This window comes from Orcinus orca, chromosome 6, assembly GCF_937001465.1.
Source record: "Orcinus orca chromosome 6, mOrcOrc1.1, whole genome shotgun sequence".
NCBI classification, from domain to species: domain Eukaryota; kingdom Metazoa; phylum Chordata; class Mammalia; order Artiodactyla; family Delphinidae; genus Orcinus; species Orcinus orca.
This window is the reverse complement of record NC_064564.1, coordinates 14323432-14345890: the sequence shown is the minus strand read 5'-3', so window position 1 is coordinate 14345890 and position 22459 is coordinate 14323432. Positions and strand designations below refer to the sequence as shown.

At 38.1% G+C, this 22459-nt stretch overlaps 1 protein-coding gene across 6 annotated transcripts in view; it reads right to left on the bottom strand.

Moving 5' to 3' along the window:
* Positions 1–22459, bottom strand: part of KIF13B (kinesin family member 13B) — a 186561-nt gene that overhangs the window by 156587 nt on the left and 7515 nt on the right. For 5 of the 6 annotated variants that reach the window (XR_004483705.2, XM_033429842.2, XM_033429845.2 and 2 more), the window contains exon 2: positions 11582–11675. Coding sequence is in view for 3 of the 6 variants with exons in the window: in XM_033429842.2 (XP_033285733.2) it covers positions 11582–11675 (94 nt within the window). In the remaining 3 variants the exon portion in view is untranslated. Of the gene's footprint in view, positions 1–2467; positions 2634–11581; positions 11676–22459 lie in introns of all 6 variants that reach the window. The other variant, XM_033429847.2, reaches the window with a different exon arrangement.

The window sequence follows — 22459 nt, the reverse complement described above, 5'->3', positions numbered from 1 at the left end:
CTTTTTTATTTTACTAGTATGTTTATAGATACTGTGTGCTAAAAATAATTTCACCACAATGTAATGGAACTAAGGATTAATAAAGATTATCCTAACTTTTAGCTTGGTACTTGGCAAAGGGTTGATGTTCAGCTGCTGAATGGATCAGAAAGATTCCTAAGATATTGTGACGCAGCAACTTTTTGGGTGGAATGGTTTCTCATGGCACATTTCCTCATAGAGTACTGCTACCTCCATCTTTTTGTGTGTGGAGGGTTTTGGTTAGTTTTTTTTGGCCGCGCCATGCGGCATGTGGGATCTTAGCTCCCCGACCAGGGATCGAACCTGTACCCTGTGCATTGGGAGCTGGGAGCGTGGAGTCTTAACCACTGGACCACGAGGGAAGTCCTGCTACCTCTATCTTTAAAACGTAAGTCTAGATCCTTATTCAACATTTTGTTTATATTAGCAACAACTCCTAAACTGGAGATTGAGACAAAGAGCCCTAAAAAAAAAGTATTGCCAAACAAACAACAAAGACAAATTTTAAAAACATCAATAGTGGGACTTGATAGTTTTACCTAAACTTTATTCGTAATTAGATGTCTTATCTAGTATATCATATGGCATCTGATAATTTTATGGTGAATCCAGAATTCTGGGGAAATTCAAAACATTTAATTCGTATTAGCTATAACTTAATCTAGTAACCAGCCACACATACACATAACCCTGCATCCTCATTATATCAAATGTTAGTATCCAAGCAGTATTTCAAGCACAGTGATAAAGACTCTTTTCTTGAATTAAGAAAAACAGCTTATTTCTTCTTATTGCTGTACCAATAAAAGCATAAACAAGATAGATACATACCCAATGACAATGCTAAGATTTCACAAATTCTACTAAAACAGTCTAATTTTGTTCAGACAGGTTTACTAATATTACAGCTATCAAACAGTTCATTTTAGCAACCTACTAGCTTTTGCTGGTAAAACTTTGAAAAATCTGTATTTATTGCTATTTGATTATGTGCTATTAACCATGAAATAACATGAATTCAACCATACATATTTTATTACCTTTTTAACTTTTAAGAGACTTCCCGATTCATTTTCCCAGATACATTCAAAAGTAGTAAATGGTTTATACACTCAATGGCCACAGTACTTTTTAAAAAGATGGGGAGGAATTCTCTAAAATATCAGAGTACATAGGACACTGTTCTCCCCACTTTACTCTGACATAATCAGGGCAGACAGGCTTCCCGAGGAAGAGTCCCTTTATGAAATTAAAACATACCACATACTATTCTCCAGAGGAGTAAATTCTATTTGGGCAGAATTATTAGCCTCACTCAAGTCATTTCACAGCAGAGAGAATAAACCGATCTATTATATATACCATAATTACACTTTGCATGACTTCCTTCAATTAAAATCTTTACTTAAAGTAGCATCCATATAACAGTACAGAAATTTTAAAAGTCATTATCTAATATGACCTAATGATGCCTTCTCCTAACAAGGAATTAGTCTGAAAATGACTTCATATATTTCAAAGCAATTATTGGCATTAGGCCCTCCCCTCAGCAGTATTACACAATACGTTTGCAAGAGAAATGTATGTACATGGGTCAACATCACTTAATTCTGCATCTATCTGATATATATATATATTCTGCATATATTCATTCATCTACCAAGAACAGAGTACTCTGAACCTCCAAACAAGGACTGGATATACTTTGCTCATATTAGAACTCATTAATTACCTAAGGATCTTGACTAAGATCTGATGTCTGGTAAGCAATTAGAAGGAATAAAAAGAGTTTTAATGACCTTTCTGACAAGTGCTGGTTAAGATCAACATCTCAGACATTCTTTGCACTAGACTGGCAGTTATAACCCTCACACTATCAATTTATTATTAGGTTAAACATAACCAAACAGGAAGGAGTGGAAAGCCCCATAGTTTTACAAGAAAACAAGAAAAATATCTGCATATTTGTGTCATCTACAGCTAACTCCATCCATCTTGGAAAGTCTCTCCCACATGTACTAAAGAACAGGCCATTTCACAAAATACCACAGAAATCAGTGTTCAGGTTCATTACGATTTTGAAGTCTAACCCTCCAAATGTTTTCTACTTCAGAAAATTCTGGTCTTAAAAATCTTACACTTGGGAAATTCCCTGGTGATCCAGTGGTTGGGACTGAGCGCTTTCATTGCTGTGGGTGTGGATCCGATCCCTGGTCAGGGAACTGGGATCCCACAGGACACACGGCCAAATAATAAGAGTAATAATAATAATAACAGCTTACACTTGGTGGGGCAGGGTAATAAAGAATTATAAGAGAAACTCTAAGTTAGTATATTAACGGTTGTAGTGTTAATTATACACATACACACACACACACACACACACACACACACACACACACACGATAGAAAACAGAGGACTAAAGAAGAAAATGGATTAACTGACCAAGGGATTCTCAGTACAATTTATACTAAGAACTTCTTTCCCTTTCAGGTTTCAGTTCTGTTGTTTAAAGCAGCACCTCTGAACAGGCATAGCTCACTGATCCACAGTCTCTCAGACTTGGAGGTACAGTAAAACAATTTTCACTGCAACGCTTGTTTGGAATTCACTGCAAACAATAGATGAGAAGGGAAAAAAGTTTTTTTTTTATTTTGGTTTTTTAAGAGGAAAAAAGGAGGAACAGCATATTTGATAAAATATGAACAATTAGCTTTCCGCCCCAACATAAACTTGTGATATTATTTTTGGCTTCTCTTAATTTTTTTTTTTTTTTTTTTTTTTTTTTTTGCAATACATGGGCCTCTCACTGTTGTGGCCTCTCCCGTTGCGGAGCACAGGCTCCGGACGCTCAGGTTCAGCGGCCATGGTGCACGGGCCAAGCCGCTCCGCGGCATGTGGGATCTTCCCGGACCGGGGCACGAACCCTTGTCCCTTGCATCGGCAGGCGGACTCTCAACCACTGCGCCACCAGGGAAGCCCTTAATATAATTTTTTTTGCCTTTAAAAATCAGGCATTAGGGATTTCCCTGGTGGTGCAGTGGTTAAGAATCCGCCTGCCAGTGCAGGGGACGTGGGTTCGATCCCTGCTCTGGGAAGATCCCACATGCCGCGAAGCAACTAAGCCCGTGCGCCACAACTACTGAGCCTGAGCTCTAGAGCCCGTAAGCCACAACTACTGAGCCCGCATGTCACAATTACTGAAGCCCGCGCACCTAGAGCCCATGCTCTACAACAAAGAGAAGGCACCACAATGAGAAGCCTGCGCACCGCAACAAAGAGTAGCCCCTGCTCCCCACAACTAGAGAAAGCCCACACACAGCAACGAAGACCCAACACAGCCAAAAATAAATAAAATAAATTTATTTTTTTAAAAAATCAGGCATTATACTTTAGTAGTCAGTCTTTTTTGAGTCACATATCTCTCTGACCCTTTACTAGAAAAAGGCATTTGTGGACACATAGTATTGTGCAAACAATTTCCAAACACACATAGTGAAAATGTAAAGAAATAGAAAGATAAAAAACCAAATTCTGGAAAAGTTGTTAACTGTGGTGGAGAAGAACGGCATTAAAATTGGAGGCTGTTCACAATAGGCTTTATTGGTAATGATTTATTAAACTGAGTGACAGGTGCCTAAGTGTTTTATTCTTTAAACCTTTTTATACACTATATTTTTTAAAACTTTGCTCAATTATTTTAATTGTAATCTGAATGCCTTCGGGCAGGGTATACACTCTCCAATTAGCCAGAGTCACCACCATTTTCCTTACAGTAAACGAGGGTTCTTTAAAAGCCAAAGAAACTGGAATCCTCATACACTGCTGGTGGAAATGTAAATCAGTGCAGCCGCTTTGGAAAACAGTCTGACAATTCCTCAAAATGTTAAGCACAGAGGTACCATATGACCCAGAAAGTCCACTCCTGGACATCTATCTAAGAGAAACAGAAACATATGTCCACAGAAAGACCTGCATACAGATGTTCACAGCAGCATTATTCATAATAGCCAAAAAGTGGAAACAATCCAAATATCCATCAACTGATGAATGGATAAACAAAACAGAATATGAAATATTATTCCACCATAAAAAGGAATAAGTACCAATAAATGCTATAACATGGATGAACCTCAAAAACATTATGCTAAGTAAGAAGAAGCCAATCACAGAAGACCACAAATTGTATTTCATTTATATGAAATGTCCAGAATAGGTAAATCTCAAACCTAGAGACGGAACATAGATTAACAGTGTGATAAAGATGTCATAAAATTAAATAATTGTGCTGGTAAATATAATAAAAACCATTGAAACTGTTCATTTTAAAGGTATGAATTATATGATATGCTTATTATATCTCAATAAAGTAGTTTAAAAATAAACCAAAGACATCCATTCAGTCTAACTTTGGCTCCCAAATTGTGGTCTGAGGACTCCTGAGTTTCCTAGAGCTTCTCAGTGGGTCTTGAGGTCAAAACTATTTTCATAAAATACTAAGACATTTGCCTTCTTCACTGTGTTGATATTTGCATTGATGGTGCAAAAACAACGGTGGATAAAACTGCTGGCACCTTTGGCACAGTGACGCCAAAGTATATTAGTTACTGATAGTCAATGCATTCTTTATCTCCATACACGCACAGCAAAAACAAACAAGCAAACTTTACCGTATGAGTTGTGAGCCAAACTAGTCACTCTTTTTAATAGAACAGCCTTTCTCCTAGAAACGACTGTCAATACCTATCGGAAAATGCATTCCCATTTCCAAACTCACAGAAACATAACTTTCATAACACAACTGTTTCATAAAGTGGAGGCTGCCACTCTCCATGAGAAATCACACCTCACTCCCTTTGAAAACATTTTAAGTATCTCAATTTTTTAGCCAGAGTGAGCAGCAAAGGCCTGTCTGGTGGGTAGAGGAGGGAATGAGGCAAAAGGCAGAAGATAAAACTTAGCCTAAGAAACTGTTTTGTCCTATCATGGTGACAAGCACTAGCATTAACATTTTATTATAAGATAAAATTTTAATGTTTTAAGACATAATTCAAACAAAATAAGGCTGAAAGATGTATTTAGCTATTTAAAAAGGGACTGTTCTACATCATGGTATTATTGTAACTAGTGATAAAAGGGACTTAAAGGGCTCCTAAATGTGAAGAATCACACACTGAGAATCACACTTGTAAAAATCTACTAAGAATAGATAATGAATTAGTCACTTATTAGCCCTAAAAGATGATTTGTAAATATAGTGCTGAAGATTTGGGAAAGCCCATGGACCAGTCTAGAAAACTAAATTGGTTTAGTGCAAAAGGGTAATTCGAAAAAGACATTTAACGTACTACTAGTATAAGGAGTATGGCTCTGCAAGAGAAAACAAATAGATCAAATCTGTCAATGTGTATCTAGTACTATATATAGAAGAAAAAGACCCAACTGGTGGATACAAGTGTTTCAGTCTCTAGGGTGTTTCAGTAGAGTGCTGTGGAATAGAAAGAGTCTGTCCTTAATCTTCTCCATATTTAATAAAACGTCCCTTTGTTCTTACCCTATGTTCACAAGCAATGTTTTAACCTGGCTTCCCCAGTTGGTTGATACTACGGAGAAGCCCGGATGACAGGGATTAATATTTTGTTCACTGTAAACTTAAAATTAAGGGGCTATCTCTCTAACACATGGCATGTTAGTCCCTAAGAGCCCCACCAACTTTGGGCAAACTAGACAAAATAAAGTTTCTGACTTTGCAAAGCTGAAATTTTTCTAGAACTAGGTAATTTCTTGATAGGCATGTATACTCAAGTACTGAATATATTTTGGTTTAAAAAATTTTTTAGGGGGCTTCCCTGGTGGCACAGTGGTTGAGAATCTGCCTGCTAATGCACGGGACACGGGTTCGAGACCTGGTCTGGGAGGATCCCACATGCCGCGGAGCAACTAGGCCCGTGAGCCACAACTACTGAGCCTGCGCGTCTGGAGCCTGTGCTCCGCAACAAGAGAGGCCGCGATAGTGAGAGGCCCGCGTACCGCGATGAAGAGTGGCCCCCGCTTGCCATAACTAGAGAAAGCCCTCGCACAGAAACGAAGACCCAACACAGCAAAAATAAATTAATAAACTAATAAACTCCTACCCTCAACATCTATTTTAAAAGAAAAAAAAATCCGCCTGCCAATGCAGGGGACGTGGGTTCGAGCCCTGGTCCGGAAAGATCCCACATGCCACAGAGCAGCTAAGCCCATGTGCCACAACTACTGAGCCTGTGCTCTAGACCCCGCGAGCCACAACTACTGAAGCCCGTGTGCCACAACTACTGAAGCCCGTGCACCTAGAGCCCATGCTCCACAATGAGAAGCCACTGCAATGAGAGGCCCATGCACCGCAACGAAGAGTAGCCCCTGCTCGCCGCAACTGGAGAAAGCCCTCGCGCAGCAACGAAGACCCAACGCAGTCAAAAATAATAAATAAAATAAATTTTAAAAAAAATTTTACTTCCTTTATGAAGTTATAGCTCACAAACATACCATGGACTACAACTTGAATACAGGCCATAATAACAGTAACAGTAAGAGTCAAAGTAATAGCTAACTTTTTACATAAGGTTAACTGTACACCAGGCACTGCCACTTTACATATTTTAACTCACTTAATCCTCATAACAACCTATAGGCAGGTACTACTATAATCTCCACTTTACTGAGGCAGAGGACAATTACGTAACTTGCTCCACATCACACGTTAAGTAGCAGAGCTGAGATTCCGTCCAGGATGTCTGACTCCAAAGTCAGCATTTCTTAATCTCGTTAGCCATGTACAATCAATTTTCTGAATTTTAAGCATCTTATTTTTCAAAACAGTTTTGAAATTCCACACATATAGCACAGCAAAAATGTTTCCCAAATTCCCATGATTAAGCTGTTAAGCTGCAAATGGTCTTCCTCCTCATTTAACCATGACTTTTATTAGCTTTAATAAGCATAAACATCAAACCATGAAACTTTCAGAAGTTAATGCAAAATTAATCAGAAAAATATACAAACTATTGTTATAAAATGTATACATGTTCACTTTCAAAGTATACTAACTTAGGTTGTAAGTATACATACAAAGCTAGTCATATTTTTATATTAATAGGATTGGATACTATTCTAAAAACAAGGATATTGTAGCTTTTAAAGGAAAAACATTAATTTGAGCCTTTCTGACTAGTGATTTAGACTGACCAAACCACTTTTTTTAATGTTAGTTTCAAATCCCTGGCTCTCTGCTATTGGGTTGGCCAAAAGGTTCGTTCGGTTTTTTCCTTAAGATGGCTCTAATAGCACTTAGTTGTCTTTAACTTCATTCGAAACAATTTTGTTAGACTGTATTGTGACAGCTGTCATATCAGTGTGCATTTAAAAAAGACATTAAAATTGGTGAATTTTTGTGTAGCCATTTTAATATTGAAGATGGAAGGAAAGCAGCAACATTTTTGGCTTATTATACTTTATTATTTCAAAAATGGTAAAAACACAACTGAAATGTCAAAAAAGATTTGTGCAGTGAATGGAGAAGGTGCTGTGACTGATCAAATGTGTCAAAAGTGGTTTGCAAGGATTCGTGCTGGAGAATCCTCGCTGGACGATGCTCTGTGGTTGGGTAGACCAGGTGAAGTTGACAGCAATCAAATTGAGACATTAATTGAGAACAGTCAGCGTTATACCACGCGGGAGATAGCCGACATACTCAAAATATCCAAATCAAGTGTTGAAAATCATTCACACCATATTGGTTATGTTAATTGCTTTGATGTTTGGGTTCCACATAAGTTAAGCAAGAAAAACCTTCTTGACCGTATTTCCACCTGCGCTTCTCTACTTAAACGTACTGAAAATGTTCCGTTTTTAAAACAAATTGTGACGGGCGATGAAAGTGGATACTGTACAAGAGTGGGGAATGGAAGAGACTGTGGGGCAAGTGAAATGAACCACCACCAACCACATCAAAGGCCGGTCTTCATCCAAAGAAGGTGATGTTGTGTATATGGTGGGACTGGAAGGGAGTCCTCTATTACGAGTTCCTTCTGGAAAACCAAACGATTAATTCCAACAAGTAGTGCTCCCAACTAGACCAACTGAAAGCAGCACTCAATGAAAAGCGTCCGGAATTAGTCAACAGAAAACACGTAATCCTCCATCAGGATAACTCAAGACTGCACGTTTCCTTGATGACCAGGCAAAAACTGTTACAACTTGGCTGGGAAGTTCTGATTCATCTGCCGTATTCACCAGACATTGCATCTTCGGATTTCCATTCATTTCGGTCTTCACAAAATTCTCTTAATGGAAAAAATGTCAATTCCCTGGAGGACTGTAAAAGGCACCTTGAACAGTTCTTTGCTCAAAAAGATAAAAGGTTTTGAGAAGATGGAAATATGAAGTTGCCTGAAAAATGGCAGAAGGTAGTGGAACAAAAGGGTGACTATGTTGTTCAATAAGGTTCTTGGTGAAAATGAAAAATATGTCTTTTACTTTTACTTAAAAACTGAAGGCACTTTTTGGCCAACCCAATACAAGTATACCTCCTATAAAACCATAACTTGTTGTATGGATTAGTCATTCTACAAACTAGACGGTAATTAACCTTAACTTTGTAATTTGTGCTTTCCTCCTATTTTTTTCCTTTAATGGACTCAACATATACCACTGAACTGCCACATCCCAAAATTTCTGTTTTCCCTTTTCACCTTGATATTACATTAAAAGAAAAAGTGCTTCTCATGAGATGGTCTTTTGTCACACTAGTAATGTTCTTGTTTTTAATCTGGGCGCCAGTTATAGGACTGTTCAACTTATGAAAATTCATCAAGCTATATATACTTTTCTGTGTGTATAGTATGTACTTCAATAAAGAGTTGTTTTTTAAGCAGCTGTGCTTCCTAACTTTCCTTCACCAAAAGCCATTACATACCAACCTTATTGACAGTTGTCATTTCTAAAAGTTTTTTTTTATCAGACAGTACTCTACAGCACTGAGTTAATATTCAATCTGTTTTCAGCACATGTAAAAAAAGAGTCATCCAAGATACTCTATGGAACCAAAAAGTGCTAGTTAATTCTTTCACAAATCCCTAAGATTTAAAGGTCTCTAAAGGAAAGAAAACATTTTTTAAAAAAGCTTCTATGTGCTCATTTTATTCTCACAATTACCTCATCAGGTACACACTTGTGGATGGAGCCACAACGATACATCTCCCACCCCAAATGCTTTCCTGATTTGACACTAACTTTCCTCCACCCTAAGACAGATGAGTCTATGTTTCCTCTTCTTGAAACTGTGTAGAGCTTTATACCAGACTTGAGCAAGAAAATGTGACAAAAATGACACTGTGTGACTTCCAAGGTTAGAATATCAAAGGCGATACTTCTTCTACCTGGCTTTCTTGTGCTCTCAGGATGCTTGCCTTTGGAACCTGCCACCAGACTGTGAGCAGGCGTTCTGCCCACAGCCCCAGAGATCTCTCCAGCCAACAGATGGCACCAACTGCCAGACCCAGGTGAGCCTTCAAGTCTTCCCAGTAGGCCCCAGACAGCATGGAGCAGAGCAAGCCGTGCCCGCTGCACCCTGTCTCAATTCCTGACCCACAAAAAACAGGAAATAATGCATGGTTATTGTCGTTTTAAACCACTAAGCTTTTGAGGTAATTTGTTACACAGCAACAGAAAATGAAAACACTTTACAAATAAAAAACACAGGTAGATAACCATGCCAGCGAGTGGCAGAGCCAGAATTTGAATCCATCAGCCTGTATAAAAAGCCCATATTCTTTCTACCAGAGGGTATTGCCTCCAAGTTTGTTCAGAGTCGCCCACATTGCCAAAGAAAGCCATAGTCTTCAGATTGGAAGCTCTAAGAGCAATAAACAGCCCCCAAATTAATGTTTTCAATTAACACTCAGGACAACAGGTCATTCAGTTAGTAGGCTCAAAATCCCAGCACCTTTCTTGACACATCTATACCCTTCCCACCCTAATAATGGCATATCCCAGAGATGCTTAAGAAATATCTCTACATCAATAACAATAAACCTGAACATTTACAGAACACTTTACAAAGCACTTTAACAATCACTAATTTGATCTCATAGAGGTGTGAGACAGGTAAGGCACGTATCTTACAGATAAGGCTCAAAAAAGTTAAAAATATATACTCCAATAAAAAATAATTTTTAGGGCTTCCCTGGTGGCACAGTGGTTGAGAGTTTGCCTGCCAATGCAGGGGACATGGGTTCGTGTCCCGGTCCGGGGAGATCCCACATGCCGCGAAGTGGCTAGGCCCGTGAGCCGTGGCTGCTGAGCCTGCGCGTCTGGAGCCTGTGCTCCGCAACGGGAGAGGTCACAACAGTGAGGGGCCCGCGTACCACCAAAAAAAAAAAAAAAAACTAACTACAATAACATAAGTAGGGATTCTATTTCAGATTTTCTGACTCCAAGGCCAGTGCTCTTTTCAATGCAATTCAACTTGAAAGAACCTTTATGGAGTACCTTCCGGGTATGTTTCCATATACAGCACTGCTCTACAAGTACTCTGAAGCACCTACTTTGTGCAAGGCATCGTGGCGGGCACCATGTGTTCTCCACTTCCAGGATCGGCACAAAAACATCTCTGATAGAGCTGATCTCTGCAAACAGCCAGTCTTTTCCCCACTAACCTATTCTCTGCATTGCCATCCAACAGCTCTTCCGAATCCACCTCCTTAATCACAATAATTAAAAAACTGTCAAAGATGACATCCTACCCATAAAAATACAGGCCAAATCTCATCTGCTTTCAAGGTCTTCTGTAAACTGACTCCAACTTACGTGATTAAATTAATTTTCCCGCACTTGCTGAGAAAAACCAAATTAATCTCTTCCTTCCTCCCCACATTCAATTTCTTTACAACTTCTTGCCCTCTCTTTTCTTCATACTATCACCCAAATCCAGAACTGATGCTCAAGTATTCATCCCCAACCCCTGACAGAGTCTCTTCCCTCCAAGACCTTAAAATCTACTGTTAAGCTACAATTAATAATTCAAAACAATATATAATAATTAAATTAGGTAGTACAGATTATAGTTCATGAGGCCTTAAAAGAGAGGAATCACTAAGGGCTGCAAGAATGTCTTCAGGAAGAAAATAGCACTTGAAATGGGCTCTAAGTGACAGACAGGATGAGAATTGGCAGAAGTAAAAACAACACACACTGAGGAACAACCTAAAAGCCTTCCCTTTTACCCGACTTCTTCCCGTTCACATCTTACCTAAGCCTCCAGCCAGTACCACCTCCTCAAGAAGCCTTCCTCAGTTACTCTACAATCTAACCAACACTCTCTTCTCGGACCTTCCAATACCATTACCGCCTACAACACGCATTCTGGCACTCAGTCATTCCGTATTACAGGCCTCGTCTATATGGCAGCAATATGTCTCCACATAGTAAGCATTCAATATTTGTTCAACTGAACTCAGTTCAGCAGCCATTGTTGCTTTCCGCCATTTAAAAATCCGTTGATCGTAACACTGTTTAACTTACCGGGCATCTCCTTTGGAAAGATTGGTATTTACAGGATTGAGAATAACCTTGTTTGCATCTACATCCACCACACATTTGGTATGCAAGTCAATTTCTGCAGATTAAAAAAAAGAAAAAAAATTAGTCATTTTGAAGTAATTTATGTCAGAAAAAAGCTTTTGACAAAAAATCCAACACTCCTCCATGATAAAAACTCAACAAACTAGAAACAGAAGGGAACTTCCTCAACCTGATAAAGGGCATCTAAAATACCTGCGGCTAACATCACACTTAACAGTAAAAGACTGAACGGCTTACCCTCTGGCATCAGAAATAAGACAAGGATGTCTACTACTGCAACTTCCGTTCAAAACTGGACTAGAATTTCTGGTCAGGGCAGTTAGGCAAGAAAAACTAATAAAAGGCATCCAGATTGGAAAGAAAAAATAAAACTACCTTTATTTGCACACTATATGATCTTACATATAGAAAATCTTAAAGAATCCACTAAAAACTACTAGAATAAACAACTTCTGCAAAGTTGTAGGATACAAGATTAATATACAAAAATCAGCTGTGTTTCTATACACCAGCAATAAAAAATCCAGAAATGAAGTTAATAAAACAATTTCATTTATAATAACATCAAAAAGATTCAAATACTTAGGTATAAATTTAAAAGAAGTACAAAATATATACACTGAAAATTCCAAGACATTGTTGAAAGAAATTAAACATTTAAACAAATAGAAAAACAACTTATGTTCATGAATTGAAAGACTTAATTCTATTAGGATAGCAATACTCCCCCAATTGGTCTATAAAAATTCAAGGCAATCCCTATTAAAATCCAAGTTAACTTTTTTCAAAAGTTAACAAGCTGATCCTAAAATCTATATGGAAATACACAAGACCTAGAACAGCCAAAAAATCTTGAAGAACAAAATACAAAGACGACAATGCAACAATTTCAAACTTACTAAACAACTACAGTAATTGTGGTACTAATATAAGGATAGAAGGATAGACATATAGATCAATGGGACAGAGAGTACAGAATTATACTCTCATATTTATGGCCAAATGATTTTGATGACAGCGCCAAGAAATTCAATGGAGAAAGTATAGCCTTTTCAACAAACAGTGCTGGGACAACCTCATCAAAATGAAAAATTTTGTTCTTCAAAGGACACCATCAAGAGAGTAAAAAGACAATCCACACCAAAAAACAAACAACCCAATCAAAAAATGGGCAGAAGACCTAAATACACATTTCTCCAAAGAAGACATACAGATGGCCAAGAGGCAAATGAAAAGATGCTCAACATTGCTAATTATTAGAGGAATGCAAATCAAAACTACAATGAGATATTACCTCATACCAGTCAAAACGGCCATCATCAGAAAATCTACAAACATGCTGGAGAGGGTGTGGAGAAGAGAGAACCCTCTTACACTGTTGGTGGGAATGTAAATTGATACAGCCACTATGGACAGCAGTATGGAGGTTCCTTAAAAAAACTAAAAATAGGAGACTTCCCGACCGTCCAGTGGTTAAGACTCCATGCTTCCACTGCAGGCGGCACGGGTTTGATCCCTGGTCAGGGAACTAAGATCCCACATGCCATGCAATCAAAAAAAGAAAAAAAAAAGAAAAAACTAAAAATAGAGCTACCATACGATCCAGCAATCCCACTCCTGGGCATATATCTGGAGAAAAACTTGGTTCGAAAGGATACATGCACCCCAATGTTCACTGCAGCACTGTTTACAACAGCCAAGACATGGGAGCAACCTAAATGTCCATCAACAGATGAATGCATAAAGAAGATGTGGTATATACATACAATGGAATATTACTCAGCCATTAAAAAGAATGAAATAATGCCATTTGCAGAAACATGGATGGAGTTGGAGATTATCATACTAAGTGAAGTCAGACAGAAAAAGACAAATAGCATATGATATCTCTGATATGCAGAATCTAAAAAAAATGATACAAATGAACTTATCTACGAAACAGAAACAGACTCACAGACTTAGAGAATGAATTTATGGTTACCAGGGGGAAGGGTGCGGGGGGGAGGGATAGGTTAGGAGTTTGGGATTGACAAGTACAAACTGTTATATTTAAATCAGATAACCAATAAGGACCTACTGTAAAAAAAAAAAATACATAATTTTTTAAAAAAGAGAAAAAAAAGAATTCTTGGGAAAAAAACAATCCACAAAATTAACAAAATATTTGTGAATCATATATCAAATAAGGAACTTGCATCAGAAAATATAAAGAACTCCTACAACTCAATTTAAAAAATTTTAAATGAATTTTTAAAAATTCAATTTTAAAATGGGCAAAGAACTTGAACAGACATCTCTCCAAAAAAGATACAGAAATGGCTAATGAGCACAAGAAAAGATGCTCAACATCATTAGACAATGGGGAAATGCAAATCAAAACCACAATGAGACACCACTTCACACCCACTAGCATAACTCTAACCAAAAAGATAACAACTTAAACTAATATAATATTGTAAGTCAATTATATTTCAATTAAAAAAGAAAAAATAATAAAGTGTAAATTGGATGTCAAAAAAGAGACAGGTAAGTATAGGTGAGGACATGGAAAAATTGGAACCTTCATACATTACTGGTGGGAAAGTAAAATGATGCAGTCACTTTGGAAAATAGTCTGGCAGTTCTTCAATGATTAAACACAGAATTAGTATATGACCCAGAAATTCCCACTCCTAGGCATATACCCAAGAGAAACCTATGTCCATACAAAAGTTTGTACATGAATGTTCATAGCAGTATTATCTGGCTACTCATAACAGCTAAAAAGTGGAAACAACCCAAATGTCCATCAACTAATGAATGGATAAATGTGGTATATCCATAAAATGGAACACTATTTGGCTATTAAAAGGAATAAGGTACTGACACATACTACAACATAGATGAAGCTTGTGCTAAGTAAAAGAAGGCAGTACAAAGGACCACATAGTGTATGACTTTACTTATTTCTAATGTTCTGAACAGGCAAACAGAGACAGAAAATAGACTAGTTATTGCCCAGAGCTGAGAAGTGACTGCTAGTGGGTACAGGTTTCTACTGGGGATGATGAAGATGCACTAAAATTGTGCTGATTGTTTTCACAACTGCATGAGCACAATAAAACAACTGAATTGGGGACTTCCCTGGTGGCGCAGTGGTTAAGAATCTGCCTGTCAATGCAGGAGACACGGGTTCAAGCCCAGGTCCGGGAAGATCCCACATGCTGCAGAGCAACTAAGCCCGTGCGCCACAACTACTGAGCCTGCGCTCTAGAGCCCACGAGCCACAATTACTGAAGCCCACGTGCCACAACTACTGAAGCCCATGCGCCTAGAGCCTGTGCTCTGCAACAAAGAGAAGCCACCGCAATGAGAAGCCCGCGCACCGCAACAAAGAGTAGCCCCCGCTCCCGCAACTAGAGAAAGCCCACATGCAGCAACGAAGACCCAACACAGCCAATAAATAAATAAATAATTTTTTTAAGTTTAAAAAATAAAAAAACACTGAATTGGTTGAATTATGTCATACGTGAACTATATCTCAATAAAGAGAAACATGGCCACATCATGTTTATGTTCTTATATTCTTCAAAATTTCTGACCCAAAGTATGAAACTGTTTCTGTTTGCCTTATCTCTATTACCCAAAGATATGCTCTAAGGAAAGAAACTGTACTACACTGGAGTCATTTTGTATTTCCCTAAGAACCTTGGCCAAATGTCAATGTCAAACTCATTATAACTTTAGAGTATCTGCACTGCCAGGAAAGATGATTTCTTTTTTGTTTCCTTTAACTTATATAATTGAGACAAATGCAAACAAAAACAAAAATTTCCCTCCCGGTGCCTACCACTCAACCTTTCTCACATCAGTTATTCTACATTTGTTCTCAAAGATATAATCTAGAAGTACCAAAAATTTAGTGGTCTTTCTTTTAGCCAATACATTTTTCAGGCAAAGAGAAACTGAAAATATCAGACATATGTTTTACCCAGGTGTGGAAGGCTAACCTGGAAAGGCAGATGTCTCACTGTGGTCAACTAGTAGGAAAGCCTATTTCTAATACTTTGTGTTTAAATCCACTCTATACTACCACAGAAATGCTGCAGGAAAGCCTCAGCCACAATGCAAAAACTTTTCAAACATGCATTTTTACTTCTTTCTTTCCTTAGGCCCAGAGCTCAAGAAAGTTTGCAAAGAGATATGGGAACATATGTATATGTATAACTGATTCACTTTGTTATAAAGCAGAAACTAACACACCATTGTAAAGCAATTATACTCCAATAAAGATGTTTAAAAAATTAAAAAATAAAAACACTTCACACCCTAAAAAAAAAAAGGTTTGCAATCATCGTACTTTGTTGATACTACCCCTTAATGACCTCTGACCATATTGTATTGGCTGACCCTGTGCAGTCAAATCTATATTATACACAAATGCTTTATCAAGGCTCCAGAAATTGTACTGACTCAGAATCTCCATCTCACCACCCACCACAAAGTTAGATATTAGTTTCTTGCAAGAACCTTAGGTCTGAGCAAAGGAGCTGCATGTATAGTTCTGCACGCAAAAGTACTCATCTAGAATGCATGCCTGCAAAGCCGTAAATCAAATATCTCCCCCGCCCCCACTAGAGTTTTGCCTTCATTTCAGATGATCTGGAATTGAAAAAGGATTCAAACGTTTTCTTTCAATATTTGTAGGCTTTTTCCCTATACTCTTCACAGCTCCTCCATCCTGCCCCTCATGACTTCATCAGACACACTAATAGTTTGAAAGCATTAAATGGCATGATTCAGGAACCAATCCCTGGAAAATCCTATATAATTCAAAGAAGCACCTAATAACTAATATATCCAACCTAAACTCATTTTGTCCTAAAGAGTACAACACTTACAAATGTCCCTACATTTAACACCCAGTGGAGGTGGCCTTCAAAATATAAACAACTATCTTCACTTCTTCATTAGCTCAGTTTTTATTACCAAACAAAATTCCCACCCCAACACTGTTAAAAGAAGGCTTTTCACAAGACTGTTTAGAATATGGGTGGAACATCTAGGACACACACTCAAGCAAATAAGAGCAGTGAGATTTGAGGAGAGTTTAAGGGTCAGATATATGAAAAGCATTTTATCACCAAATGTCACCAATGCTTGAATGAAACTATACTGCTACAAAACTCTAAATATGACACTTTCTCCATGGAAAACTTCTTGCTCTATACTGCTTAGAAAGCAAAGCTGTGATTAAATATTAATTGACTAAATAGCAATATCAAATTTAGGCCTTAAATTTAAGGTGAATTTAAAAAAGAAAAAAAATTTTTTAACACCTACCAAAAATCCAAAACATAAACATCTTCCTCTTAGTTTGGAACAATACTTAGATTAAAAAGATTAATACCCAGCTGCTATGCACTACCTTTGCAAAAACAGCATTAAAGTACACCCATGTTCACAGCAGTATTCACAATAGCTAAAAGGTGGAAGCAACCCAACTTTCCATCAATGGATGAACGGATAAACAGAATGTGGTATATATATTCAATGGAAGATTATTCAACCTTAAAAAAAGAATGAAATTCTGCTAAAACATGGATGAACCTTGAAGACATTATGCTAAGTAAAATGAACCAGTCCCAAAGGATAAGTTTTGTAGGATTCCACTTATATGAGACACCTAGTGTAGTCAAACTCATAGAGATAAAAAGTATAATGGTAGTTGCCAGGGGCTGGGCTAAAGGAGTTAGTACCTCATGGGCATGGAGTTTCAGTTCTGCAATATAAAAAAGTTCTAGAGATGGATGGTGGTGACGGTTGTACAACAATGTGAACGTACCTAATGCCACTGAGCTGTACCCTTAAAAATGGATTAAGATGGTAAATTTTATGTTATATCTATCTTACCACAATAAAAAATAGCACTAAATACTCATTATTATAATAAGTAACATATGGACAACAGTTTGTTCTCAGTGAAGCCTAAAATTATGAGATTGGGATTTAATTAGTACTATGTCTGAAAACCAATAAAAAACCAGAGTGATCTTCGAGTTAAGTAGTGCTATAAGTTTAGGTCATGACTAATCAAGCTTTATAGTACTCAGAACCATGAATTCTTTGATGTATTCACGAGTCCTTTAAAAAACAAAGAGAGGGACTTCCCTGGTGGTGCAGTGGTTGGGAATCCGCCTGCCAATGCAGGGGACACAGGTTCTATCCCTAGTCCAGGAAGATCCCACATGTCGCAGAGCAACTAAGCCCGTGCACCACAACTACTGAGCCTGCACTCTGGGGCCTGCGAGCCACAACTACTGAAGCCCATGCGCCTAGAGCCCATGCTTCACAAGAGAAGCCACCACAATGAGAAGCCTGCGCACCAAAACGAAGAGTAGCTCCCGCTCGCCGCCAACTAGAGAAAGCCCGTGCACAGCAACGAAGACCCAACAAAGACCCAATGCAGCCAAAAATAAATATTTTTTTAAAAAAATAGAAAGAGAGAAAGAGAGGAAGAAAGAAAGAAAGGAGGAAGGAAAGAAAGTTAATTTAGTCCACTAACATTAAAGATCCCATATTATTTCCCAAACAGGATCTTTTTCTAGGTCAAGTTCCTCAAGGTGAATAAAATATCAACAGCTGATAATTCAGCTTACTCAGCCAGCAAATTAGTCACCTTGTAAAAGTGAACGATAATTTGAAACAAGTCTTTCTTCAATGCATAAATCAGCTATGGCTCTTTCTTCAATGACATCATAGTCAAAGATAGGTGGGGCGTGGGAGACTCCCTTTATATAACTCATATTCCATCTGGGGAAATGCATCATTCTCAGTGTGGACAAAATAATTCTGAGTTGCCCATTCAGTAACCTGCTTTTCTAATTCTCCAGAAAATTAATAGTAATTTTCAAACAAAATCTACTACTCAGAAATATAAATGAACCTCCCTTTACCTATGTCACATTCCTAAAAAGCTATAACTTACTGTTAAATTCACTAGGGTCCATTTTTAAAAGGAAGATAGTAAATTATTTGTAAGAGTCACATTTTAATTAAATTGAAAATTTTGCATGCTATATACGGTTCTATTTTCAACTAAATTGTGTCATGTGCCTAATATTTTTACATGTCTATGCATACTGATGATATTCATAACTCATATTTCATGTATGAAGCACTTGTTTTCCCAACTGGAATGTAGTATTCTTACTTGCAGAATAGGGAATAAGACTTATAGTTCTTTACTACACTTCCAAGTTGCTTGGGACCCACTGACCCAAGGAAAAAGAAAATTAGGTGATGCCACAGAGGTAAAAAACCAATTGGTAGTTTGCTTTCTAGTAAGAGATATATAAAATATCCTAATCACCTACTTTTATGTTTTTACCAGTGAACATGAGAATCTATTCAATAAACAAAAGATAAAATATAACCGAGTTCTAATACAGCTAAAGAAAAAACTGAGGAATGAAGGAAGATCCAAGACACGATGCCTGATGGGGTAATATCAAAATAATTGAAATAATCTTATGTGGCCCAAAACATAAAATGTGTATTTTCAAGAAACCAATCAACTTCAGAGGGTTAGAAAGCAGGTATTTAAAAACTTATAAGGCAAAACCAGAATAGCCAGACCAATCTTGAAAAAGAAGAACAAAGTAGAAGGACTACACTCACCAATTTCAAACTTACTACAAAGCTACAGTAATCAAGACAGTGTGATACTAACCTAAGGACAGACGTATAAATCATTGGAATAGACTTGAGAATCCAGATGTATGCTGTCACATTTATGGTCAACTAATTTTCAACAAGGGTGCCAAGACAATCCAATGGGGAAAGTATAGTCATTTCAACAAATGGTGATGGGACAACTGGGTATTCACATGCAAAAAGACAAAATTGGACCTCTACCTCACACCACATTCAAAAATTAACGCCAAACAGGTCAAAGTCCTAAATAAGTATAAGAGCTAAAACTATAAAACTCTTAGAAGAAAACATAGGCATTAAATCCACATGACCTTGGGTTAGGCAATGGTTTCTTAGATATCAAATCAAAAGCACAAGCAACAAAAGAAAAAAACAGATAAATTGGACCACATCAAAATGAAAAACTTTTGTGCTTCAAAGGACTCCACTTTAAGAATGAAAAGGAAACCCACAAATTCAAGACAGTATCTGCAAATCATGTATCTGTTAAGGGACTGGTACTCAGAATATACAAAGAACTCTTAGATCTCAATAATAAAAAGACAACTCAATTTTAAAAATAAGAATAGGGTTTGAATAGGGATCTCCGAAAAGATATACAAATGGCTTAATTACATGAAAAGATGCTTAATTAACATCACTAGACATTGGGGACAAGCAAATCAAAAATCGTAATGAGATACCACTTCACACCCACTAGGATGGCAGTAATCTGGAAACTTCATACATTGTTGGTGGAAATGTAAAATGGTACAATAACTTTGGAAAACAATTTAGCGGTTTCTCAAAAGTTAGAGTTACTATATGACCCAGCGATTCCACTTCCATGTATACACATACTCAAGAGAAATGAAAATACACAATAACTTATATATAAATGTTCATTATTCATTAATAGCTAAAAAACGGAAACAAGCCAAATGCCCATCAACTGATGAATGGGCATCAAAATGCAGCATATCCATATCACAGAATATTATTCAGCTTTAAAAAGGAATGAAGTATTGATTCATGCTACAACATGGATAAATCCTGAACACACTATGCCAAGGGAAAGCAGATACAAAAGTCCATATACTGTATGATCCCATTTATAGTAAATGTCCAGAAAAGGCAAATCCACAGGGACAAGAAGTAGATTAGTGGCTGCCAGGGGCTGTGGGGAAAGGGGAGGGTGTGGGTATGGATGGAGAGCGACTGCTAACGAGAGAGTCTCTCTTTGGGATGATGAAAATGTTCTGGAGTCGGACAGTGCTGATGGTTGCACAGCTCTGCAAACACACTAAAAGCCACTGAACTATACACTTTTGATACATGAACTACATCTCAAAAACAGCTGAGAAGGAATGGTCCCACTGCCCTCAATGTATATAAATTATGGTTCAAGTCCTTCAACCACACTTCTAGACACTCACTACTTTGAAGATCCCAGCCAACCCAATTCTTCTTACTCTCAATTAATAACCTCACATTCTACCTCATCTAGAAAATTAAGCACTCCAGGGCTTTCCCATTATATAATTATCCTCTTCCCCCTATACTTCAAAAATTTCCGTCTCTAGGGACTTCCCTGGTGGCACAGTGTTTAAGAATCCGCCTGCCAATGCAGGAGACACGGGTTCGATCCCTGGTCCGGGAAGATCCTACATGCAGTGGAGCAACTAAGCCCGTGCGCCACAGCTACTGAGCCTGCGCTCTAGAGCCCGCGAGCCACAACTACTGAAGCCTACGCGCCTAGAGCCCATGCTCCACAACAAGAGAAGCCACCGTAATGAGAAGCCTGTGCACCGCAACGAAGAGTAACCCCCGCTCCCGCAACTAGAGAAAGCCCACGTGCAGCAACAAAGACCCAGTGCAGCCAAAAATTAATTAATTAATTTAAAAAAATTTTCCCTCTCTATTGGCTATTTCTATTTTTTTACAGGCTCCGGACGCACAGGCTCAGCGCCCATGGCTCACAGGCCCAGCCGCTCCACGGCATGTGGGATCTTCCCGGACCGGCGCACGAACCCACGTCCCCTGCATCCGCAGGCGGATTCTCAACCACTGCGCCACCAGGGAAGCCCAGCTTTTTTGTTTTAATTGAAGTATAGTTAATTTACAATGCTGCGTTAGTTTCAGGTGTACAGCACAGTGATTCAGCTATATATATATACACACACACACATATATTCTTTTTCAGATTCTTTTCCCTTATAGGTTATTACAAAATATTGAGTATCGTTCCCTGCGCTATACAGTAGGTCCTTGTTAGTTATCCATTTTATTTATAGTAGTGTGTGTATGTTAATCCCAAACTCCTAATTTATCCCTCCCCCCTTCCCCTTTGGTAACCATATGCTTGTTTTCTATGTCTGTGGGTTTATTTCTGTTTTGTAAATAAGTTCATTTGCATCTTTTTTTTTAGATTCCGCATATAAGCAATATCATATGATAGTTGTCTTTCCCTGTCTGGCTTACTTCACTTAGTATGATAATCTCTAGCTCCATCCATGTTGTTGCAAGTGGCATTATTTCATTCTTTTTATGACTGAATAATATTTCTATACGGAGCTTCTTAGAAGAATGCTCACGTATACACACTGCTTCCATATGGAAACACCCACTGATTTCTCAGCCCACTCCCAACATGCCAACACCAATTCATTCATTCAGTAAAAATTATTCTTCTGCCATTTTTTGCCCTGGCCCTCCACATTACTTTCACCTGCTTTTCCTTATGCCTCTCTTCTTGGCCTTTGTGACCTCGTCCTTCACGCATGCCTTAATTTGATGTCCTATCTTCTAAATATAGTAACGACTCCCAAATCTACACGTATCTCCAGTCCCTTAGTTTCAGACTCCTGTACAACAGCTTTCTGCATCCATCCGCTTGGCTGCACTTCAGAACCTAAAACTCAACCAGTCTCTTGCGTTTCTTCCAGGCACGTACTACATCTTAGTTGTAGGTGCAGTGCATGGCACGTGATAAGCACTGACTAAATATTGTTGAATGTCCAAGAATGGAGCTCATAATTTCCCACACCTCCACCCTAAAACCTGCTTCTCCCACGTTTCTGATCCCAGTTAATGACACCAGCACTCATTCACTCAGTTATCTAAACCAGAAGCTTTGCAGTCTTC